General features: G+C 43.7%; 1 protein-coding gene across 1 annotated transcript; it reads left to right on the forward strand.

Moving 5' to 3' along the window:
• The first annotated feature begins 244 nt into the window (after positions 1 to 244).
• Positions 245 to 4,078, forward strand: LOC138921903 (melanoma-associated antigen B3-like). The gene is made up of 2 exons (XM_070257800.1): positions 245 to 325; positions 2,450 to 4,078. The coding sequence occupies exon 2, from the start codon at positions 2,504 to 2,506 to the stop codon at positions 3,581 to 3,583; it is 1,080 nt and encodes a 359-aa protein (XP_070113901.1). The 5' UTR covers positions 245 to 325; positions 2,450 to 2,503; the 3' UTR covers positions 3,584 to 4,078.
• The last annotated feature ends 5,821 nt before the right edge of the window (positions 4,079 to 9,899 follow it).

Consider the following 9,899-nt stretch of genomic DNA (forward strand, 5'->3'; position numbering starts at 1 on the left):
AAGCTCTGTGCCTGCTGTTGCCCCTCGGAGACCCCCCACCGCACGACACTCCACCCACTACGCAGCCGGGCTCCCACTGATACCGAGGTGAGGACCCTGAGTGAGGACGTAGGGACTACCGACTCCTCAACGACAGGGTCCCACAAAGCTCTGTGCCTGCTGTTGCCCCTCGGAGACCCCCCACCCCACGACACTCCACCCGCTACGCAGCCGTGGCCGGATGTGACGCACCTTGACTTCCGCACCTTGACTTCCGGTTTGGAGCAAGGACCTCACTGGTGGCTGCCGCAGTTTGTTGGTCTGAGCCTGGGTTCTGGGAACTGAGGTAAGGACCTGAATGTGGACTGAAGAGACCACTCCCTCTCCCACAACAAGGGTGGCCCCTCCAAGCCCCGCCCCTGTGATCTATGGCAGTGAAAGGTCCAGCAGAGCCATCAGGCTGGGTTCTGCCTAGAAAGTCTCACGGAGGAAAGCCTTGGTCTGAGAGAGTAGCCCTGATTCTGCACATCAAGGAAACGTAGGCCCTCACTAGAGCAAAGGGGAGGGCCATGAGTGCTAATGAGGAGATCGTTCGCCAGTGAAGATAGTAACACAAAGCAGCACTCTAGCTCAATTCTGGGAGGCTCCAGGCATGAGTAGTCGTATATGATGACTTCACCCCTAGGAGCTCAAGAAGTGAGGGCTTTGTTTGGAGGCTAGTGCACTCAGTTCAATAGAAGGAGGAGTTCCAGGCTCTGATAGAAAGGTGAGGACTCTGAGTGAGGACCTAGGAACCACAGACCCCAGAACAGTGGGGTCTCACAGAGCCCGGTCCCTGCTGTCAGCTCTCAGAGACCCTGAGTAGTCACAGCTGAATGTGGCTCCTCCTGACTTCCGCTTCAGAGATCCCAGGAAGCTAGGACTTTCATTGGGAGCAAGGCCTCTGGCCAGCCAAAGGTGCATTCCCGGGCCTGGTATCAAGACGGGTTGGAAGACCTCGAGTAGGGACTAAGGGGACCACTCCAACCTATAACAAAGGGAGCTCCACTAAGTCTCACTGCTGATATCTGCCCTGGGAGGCCCCAGTAGAGCTGTTAGACTGGGTTCTGCCTGGATAGTCTCAGGAAGGGGAGGGCATTGGTCTAAAGCAGTAGCCTGGGTCCAACAGATGCAAGATACCTAGGCCCTAAATGCAGTGAAGTTGAGGGCCCTGAGTGCTAATGAGACCCAAGTAGGGGTGGCAACACAAACCAGCCCCCCGGACTTATTTCTAGGAGGCTCCAGGCAGGAGTAGTCATACAGAGAGGACCCTGACTTTCCCGTCTAGGGACTCAGGGAATTGAGGGCTTTGCTCAGAGGCCAGGCTACCTGGGTTACTGAGGAGAAGAGTCCTCAATCCTACCCAGAGTTAAGGTCAGAGACCTGAGCGAGGACTAAGGGGAACAACAACTCTAAAAAAGTAGGGTCTCAGAAATTCTGCCCCTTCTCTCAGCCCTGCGGAAACCAGGAATATCTGTCAAGCTGAGGCACCCCCTCATTTCTGTCTGGAGAGTTCCAGAGAGGTGAGGATGTTGGATAATTGAGCAGCCTCAAATCTGCAGAGGGAGGAGACTTAGGAATTCATAGGAATCAGGGTGAGGACTCCGAGTTAAGACTGATGGCACCACTCACCCTAAAAAGAAGGAGACTGCAGAAAGCACCCCCCCCCACCTTGCTTGCAGCACTGAGGAAACCAGACATAGAAGTGAGGCATATGTTTCTTTTTTTTTTAAGATTTTATTTTTTCCTTTTTCTCCCCAAAGCCCCCCGGTACATAGTTGTATATTCTTTGTTGTGGGTGAGGTGTATGTTTCTTTTTGATGGCATCAGGTTGGTGAGAGCCTTTGTCTGAGGGGAAGGACATCAGATCAGCAGAGGCAAGTATCCCAGGCTCTATGTAGAGCCAAAGCAAGAACTCTGAATGAGGACTGAGGACCCCAAAGAGCCCAAGACAGAGAATCCCATAACGCTGTCAGCAGTGGATGCCCCCTGGCAGGGGTGGTGGGCTGAGGTACCCTTTCACTTCTTTTTAAGGCATCCCAAGAAGACAAGGACCTGGGTTTGAGATGTAAATTTACAGCAGCACAGAAGAAGGGGCCCAGGCCCTGCAAAAGTTGATATGATGGTCCTGAATGTGAACTGAGAGGACCCCCACACTCCAGAGTAGAGGGGGCTCCACAAGGATTAGACCTGCCCACCACTGCTCTCAGCCCCAGTAAGCACCAGGCAGAGCTGGTAGGCTACAGCCTGAGGCTCCGTTTAATTATTTCCACAGTTTTCTCAGGGGACAGGTTGATCAGAACAGGAGCCTTGTGGGTTCCTAGAGCAGTGCCCTCTGGGAAACCTGAAGAGGCGGGCTTCTTAAAATCAAGCTGTTATCTTCCTGCTGAAGGTGCTCACACTCTCTTATCCTCTCTCCTCTCATGCCCAGATCACCTGTTGTCCTACTCGCACTCCTGCTTGCTGACCCTGATCCACAGTCATCATGTCTCGGGGTCAGAAGCGTAAGCTCCAAACCCATGAGAAACACCGCCAATCCCAAGGTGGGACCCAGGCACTGAAGGGTGCTCAGGTCACTGCAACCAAGGAGGAAGCATTCCCCTCCTCGTCCCCTCCTCCTTTTGGTGTTATTACTCCTCAGGGAAAGCCTGGTGCTAGGTCACATAGCGCTCTCAAGAAGGCTCAGAAAGCCCTATCCACCACCACTATGTCTGCAGCTGTTTCTCACACAAGATCATATGAAGGAGCCAACCGCAAAACTGCGAAAAAATGCAGTTCCTACCAGGCCCCACTCTCCACTGTGCAGTCTCAAAGAGACCCTCTAACCAAGGTGACCGGTATGTTGGTGCAGTTCCTGCTGCACATGCTCAAAATGAAAAAGCCCATTGTGAAAGCAGATATGCTGAAGGTTGTCGATAAAAAGTACAAAAGTCGCTTCCTTGAGATCCTCAAAAGAGCTTCTTTCAGTATGGAGGTGGTGTTTGGTGTTGACTTAAAGGAAGTCGATTCTGCCAAGCATTCCTACATCCTTGTCAACAAGATGGACCTGCCCAACAATGGGACAGTGAGCTGTGGCAGAGGATTTCCCAAGCCCGGTCTCCTAATGAATCTCCTGGGTGTGATCTTCCTGAAGGGTAACTGCGCCACTGAGGAGGAGATCTGGAAATTCCTGAATCAGATGAGAGTATATGCTGGGAAGAAGCACTTCATATTTGGGGAGCCCAGGAAGCTCATCACCCAAGATTTGGTGAAGCTTAAGTACTTGGAATACCAGCAGGTGCCCAACAGTGATCCTCCACGCTATGAATTCCTGTGGGGCCCAAGGGCCCATGCCGAAACCAGCAAGATGAGAGTCCTGGAGTTTTTGGCCAAGATTAACCATACAGTCCCCAGTGCCTTTGAGTCTTGTTATAAAGAAGCTTTGAGAGATGAGGAAGAGAGAGCCCAAGCCACAGGCGCACTGAGGGCTGACACCGATGCCACCGCCAGTGAATGTTGTGGGCCGTGCCTGGCAGCTCCTCCCACATCTAGTGAAGTTGAGGCAGATTCTTCACTTTGTGGTTGAAGAGAGCAGTCAGTGTTTCAAGTAGTGGAGGGCTGGGTCTGACTGAGGGAACGCAGTGTCTGACACCTGTGTGTTCCTGTTCTGTATGGGTAATTTGGAGGTTTATCTGTGTTTTTTGCCATTTTTCAAATGTTGTTACTTCTCAATGAAATTTTATCCAGCATTATAATCTAAGTTTATGAATTATATTGGTCACGCTTATTGTTATTTGTCAAGCTTAAGAGTAGGAGTTTTGCTGTTTTGAAAAACAGTTGGGAGAGCTTTCATCTAATTTAGGAATCTGGTGCAAGTTAACATGGCATTGGGATACGCATTTCCTCGAAAATGTGAAAAAATTAAGCAGTAAAACTATGGAAACAAGACAGAGAGAAAGAGCAAGATGGTCAATATTTGCCTTCCTAATCCCTTTTACTCTGTTTTTATGAAATTATAAATAACAGTATATGCTTGGCTAATTTAAGAATATAGAATTAAATAAAAATAAATTGAACCATGCTCACGGGTTCATTTATTTCGCAGACGTTAATTGAGCATCTACTCTTAGAAGGCTCCATGCTGGCACTGAGAGAGCTGAGAAAAAGAAGACCTAGCCACTGACCATAAAATTATAGAGAAACAGCTATCATAGAAGGAAAATGGCGATATACACTCTAAGACCAAAAGGAGGAACGGAAAGACAGGGTAAGAGAGGAGAGAGGTGGTTGTAGATGAGAGCAGTCAAGTGTAAATTCCCTGAAGCAAGGCAGTGTTGGGCCTTGGGAAAATGTAAGTCCCTCAGTGGGAGGTATTCTAAGTTAGCCGTGTGGTGGGCTAGATGAGGCTGTGATCAGTTTGAGCAGGGGCTAGACCCTCAGCTGGTGGGCCCCTTAGTTGAAAGACCAAGCCTGGAATGGGAAACTGCCCTTAACAGTTACTTTGGGGTCATGGATAAGCCAGAGAGAAATCACCTGGGGCAGGGATGGAGCTGGCCCTGTGCTCTTGTCGCAGTGCAGGTAAACACAGCGTGCAAATTAGATGTTTTGTTCACATCGTCTCCAGGGAGTTTCTGAGACATAAGGGGGCTACGGGTATCCCCTGCTATCTGAAAGTAGAGCATTCCTATGAATCCTTTCATAAGCCGAAGTGACATGAAGTGACATAAAGTGAAGAAGCAATTACCATTAATCAATATGGGGAAAAAATAACCTACCAAATCATACCGAATAACACATCAAACCTAAGATAACACTAACGAATAGTAAAAGCAGGAATGATAAGATAAACACAAAGCCTATATAAAGTAGAAATAATGTATGTACAGTGATGTTTCACTTACCAGAATGGGGAAGACAGCGAGCACACTGGAAGGCTGAGAGGTATTGGTGGGAATGGTGGGGTGTTAGGCTGAGTCATTGGAGGTTGGGGTGGTGGGAAATGCAGGAGCCTGGGCTGTACGAGAGAAAGGAAGATGATCACCTGTTAACTTCTCATCGTCGTCCGAATCCATCAGGGCAGGCAGATCACTAACGTCTACACCTTCTTCTATGTCCGCCTGCCTTGAAGATGAAGCTCGAGGTTCATCTTATGCTGTGGCTGATGTGGAAAGCTTGAAAGATGACAGTATGCTTGACTGCTTAACCTTTGTAATGGCTCACTGCAAAACAAATGCTGAATGCTATTTTCACGTTTTGCATTTTTTTCGTAAAAGCAAAAACCCTCTTTGGCTTTCTCTTGGTTAGCAAAAACAGGTACTAATGTAGGTCCTTCATAAGAGCAAAGTGGTATAAAGTGAACTTTTGGATTGTGTGGGAAACCTGGACTTCCTTGAGGTGAGAAGCCCAGAATCCACGGGACTGGCACTCTTTGCCCTGGGTTGGGGGAGCCAGAGTCCACTCCATCAAAAAGACATGCAAATTTTGTTATCTTGTATGTAATTTGGCAAATTCTGGCAAGGTCTAGATTTCTGGTGGTGGTTAAACGGATGAAAGTAAGAAGTGGTTTAGAAAGAAGAACAGCTGAGACGGTGGTAAGTCTTTGGTCCTTGAAGCATATTTGATGATCTTCGTGTTTCATGCACTGAGGAAGTCTACTGCACGGTGACATTGAACAACATACTCCAGTGGGGAAATATTACTTAGTTTTCCTTGCTGAGCAGCATTTTGCCTGATACAGTTTTCTTTGTCCTAGAGCACTGCATATTTTCTGACATCTCCTGGATGAAAAATTAAATCTTAGTGTAGTGGATTGAAACTCCAGGGGACAAATTAATCATAGTAAGAAGTGGCCGTCTTTAAAGCCTTGGTACAGGCCAGGCAATGTGCCAAGCACTTTACGTGCATTATATACATTCCACTAGTCCCCAAGACACAGCTTATCAAACCCGTCTCACAGGTGAAAAGACTGAGGCTCACAGAGTTTGGTAATGTGATCAATTTCACATGGCTACTAAGTAACAGGTTGAAGCTAGACCCCTGGCCTGAATTAGGCTAAAGCCCTCACTTTTCCACTCCTCCTAGCCTGAGGCCAACCTCGTATTCCTTAATTCATCTTTGTTCTCACTACTCCACAATGGATCTCAAGTGATAAAAAGAAGGACTCCGTGCCCAAAACACTGGTTTGGAATGCATAAGCAGAGCAATAAGCATATCAGAAAAATTGAGAAGTGTGAATAAAGGAGAGAAAGAGATGATACTCGATGACACTATGATCATCAGCATATCTAAAGTCAGATAACCTCAAGAGATCAGAGGCTCACAAAATCACTCTGGGCAGCCCCTTCCACATAGAAAGCGAAATCTATTCAAACAGAAGTTACCTAAGAGGCTGTCTGACTAGTGAAAAGAAGGACTAGGTCAACATATTCTTTTCTTTGACAGTATACCTGTCCTGGGGTCTCTGCTTTGTGTTACAGCTTCTGTATCTCATATCTGAAGGGACCCAGCCTCTGAAGGGTTTGCAATAGGGAAACTGGTAAGAGTAAGGTTATTATGCAGATTTAAATCCTTGCCTTGCCCATTGATAAGAGTTTCTAGAGATAAGGTCGTCCCCCCTTCTCCCTGGTACAGAGTTTCCCTTCCAAATGTAAATGTCTCTTAGGAAGGGTAAGTCAATTGCACTTTTCAGAATTTTTCTCATGTCTGCAGTTTTTAAAAGTAACCAGCCCAAAATAATCCTCCTGCCAAAGAGACACATTTTGGGTGGCCAATTCTGATCCCCCACAGTCCTGCCTTTGAAATTTTGAGAAGTTTCACAGTCCAGAAGCTGAGTGGTAGATCGTTCCATTTCATTGAACACATTTCTTAGTCCTGATAGTAAATCAATCCAGTTAAATTCATCTTAGAAGGCAGTGATAAAGTGGCCTCCCAAAGTTAGGCCTATATTGTGGAAGCAAGCAATCAGGTATTTAGTAAGAAGTATTTCTAGGGAAACAAAAAGAAAAACAAGGTTAATGGTTGGAGCAAATTATAAACCAGTTTCTGAGCCCAGGAGAGAGTCAGTCAAGATGATTTTTAGTTGTCAGGGTCAAAGCATCCTTTGCAGCTTGAGATGTCTCTGATGATGTCCTCAGGTATTCAGGTGTCCTTTTGAGTGGCTTACACAGCAACAGGCATGTTATCGTGGTGATCCTGACAAAGTCCATATCAAGTTATCCAGCTTCAGTTTGCAGGGCTTCAGGAACAAGGATGGCTTCAGTTCTCAACGATTTCGAATAAAAATGATGGAAAAAATTGAAAATCTTAGTTTGGAGATTTGTAGCCAGATATTTCAAGAGACTAGAAGAAGTCAGGATCCAGTCCCATTTACAGGCAGAAAGCAAAAACCTCAAAGACAGTCAGCAGAAGGAGGATCTAATAGCCACAAATGTGTATTATGGTTTTTACTGAAACATAATTTTTCTCTCCAAAATCACCCTCATTTTTACCAAAGATAGCTAAATTAAGATGACTGGTTTGCAAAATAAGTCTAGTTTCAAAACATTTGGCCCAATTATTTACATAAGTACAGCAAGAATAGCAATTGATCATAAAGGCTCTTTTAAATCTGCTTTGCTGGAACTTTTTATGAGGAATCTCAGAGTGAACTTTAAAGGCCTCTCGAGGCCAGGAAAGCCACGCCAAGGACTTTGTCATCAGGTTTTGCCTGCAATACCTTAGATTTGGGTGGATTCCTCTCTTGTCTTGGGGTCCCCAAAATGTTTTGAGGTTCCAGCCACCTGCCAGATAAGTGATCTTCCTTACTTACCAGGTAAGATTGCTAGGAAACAAGGCAGCAGGCCAATGTTTCCAAGTGGCTTTATTCCAGAAAGTAACCTTTATTCCTCAACAGCTGTCTTGTCATATCTGAGCCTGTATGTTTCTCTCAAATATGACATTCCAGGGGCCGGCCCCGTGGCCAAGTACTTAAGTGTATGCGCTCCGCTTCAGTGGCCCAGGGTTTTACTGGTTCATATCCTGGGCACGGACATGGCACTGCTCATCAGGCCGTGCTGAGGTGGCATCCCACGTAGCACAACCAGAAGGACCACCACTACAATGTACAACTATGTACTGGGGGCATTGGGGAGAAGAAGAAAGAAAAAAAGTTGGGCAACAGATGTTAGCTCAGGTGCCAATCTTAAAAAAAGAAAAAAAATATGACATTCCAGTCAAAGCCTTGGTAATATAACCAATATTTCCAGCTATGTCCTGTTATAAGGTGAACAGACAGATCCTTATTGAACTTATGCAAATGGCTATATTGCCATGAAAACAATACTCACTCACTAAGAGTTTCCAAATCCTGGAGGGATCAGGTAGGGAGAAAAATAAATAAATGTTTCAATTTGGATTACAAAAGTATAATTTACTGAATTGATATGTCATGGGTAATTTGAAAGAAAAGAGAAAAAGATCTCCGTAAATCTGAAAAAGCAAAGCATCTAAAAAGAAAGCAATATTTCAAACAAAAGTCATAAAAATTTACAACCATCTTCATTAGTTCATTTGGTCCTGTGTAATTGATTCTTGATCTTAATCTTCTGTTAGCAGTTTTATGAGGTCATTAGTTTCTCTGTTAGAGTTCTGTAATTTCTTACCCAGTTTAGTTTTATAATCAGAAATTTATCAGAAGCCTGCATCCTAGAGCAAGTATCAGGGTCCTTTCCACGAAGCTCTCTGAAGATGAGACATATTTGTGAAAGCATCAGATTGAAATAATAACAGTCTATAAATGACAAAAGACTTAAAAATGGCAATTGACAAAGGAACTTGGCTAATTCTGTCACATACAACACTTTAAGATAATAACTAGAATTATGGCTGACAACCAGGACAGATCAGCATTTTAGGTATGTTATAGAATTTTTAAAATTTATCAATAACATTTTTTACCCACATAATGTCATAGGTACCTATGAAACAATGCTCAATTATAACCATAGTAGCAATTAAAGATGTTTAGGCGAATGCAGAAGATTAAATGATTGTAAGAAAAACCTTAGCACTTGTTATTAAACACTTGATAGAAACAATACAGGATATACATTTTGACAAAATATAAAAGTCCTACCCTTCTGCTACACTACTCAAAGGGAAAACGTTTTAGAATCTCCTTATCAAAATCAGACTAAAAGTTTAAGAGAATTATCCTTTAAGAGAAAGAGAAAAACAAATTCTAATTTTGCACCTGTTTACTTTTGCTATTAAAAACACTTAGTTAAATTCATTTTAATTTTAGCCAACTTGACCATGCACAAAACTCTTTTCAGAATTTCTCTTTCACAAACCTTCTATAACTTTCTTTTTACATTCAGAATTTGTCTCACACTTTCTTTCTTCCCTTCTAGTACTTGAGGACAAATTTATCTTTCTTGACGCAACAAACAAAAATATTTCCATTCTTTATACCATCTTTCCTGAAAACATACATCTTACTTTCCTCGAATACAAATATGTTTTCCTTATTAATTTCTAGTAGCTTTAATCACATACTAGAATTTTTAACCCTTAGAAACCTTAATTTTATGTAAAAACTAAGAAGTAAGCAATTATAAACTGTCTTTTACATTAGCATTTTGTGGCTTGGCAAGTTTATAAATACTTTCTACAATTTTAGAAACTTGTTACTTTATAGTACAATCTTTTAAGTAAACACAAGACATGTTTACCAACAGACCCAAACCCGTTTTAATTTCTTTGTGATAAAAAGCCAAAAGTAGTATGGTAAAGTTACATTTAATGATTAGTGTCTAATATTTTGTTTTATTTGGAAATGATCTAGATACTCAATGAATTTTCATCATTTAAATTTAACCTAGCAAAACATGAAAGTTTTAAGTTACCAAAGAGATTTTGGAAGT

This window comes from Equus caballus, chromosome X (assembly GCF_041296265.1).
Source record: "Equus caballus isolate H_3958 breed thoroughbred chromosome X, TB-T2T, whole genome shotgun sequence".
Classification (NCBI taxonomy): domain Eukaryota; kingdom Metazoa; phylum Chordata; class Mammalia; order Perissodactyla; family Equidae; genus Equus; species Equus caballus.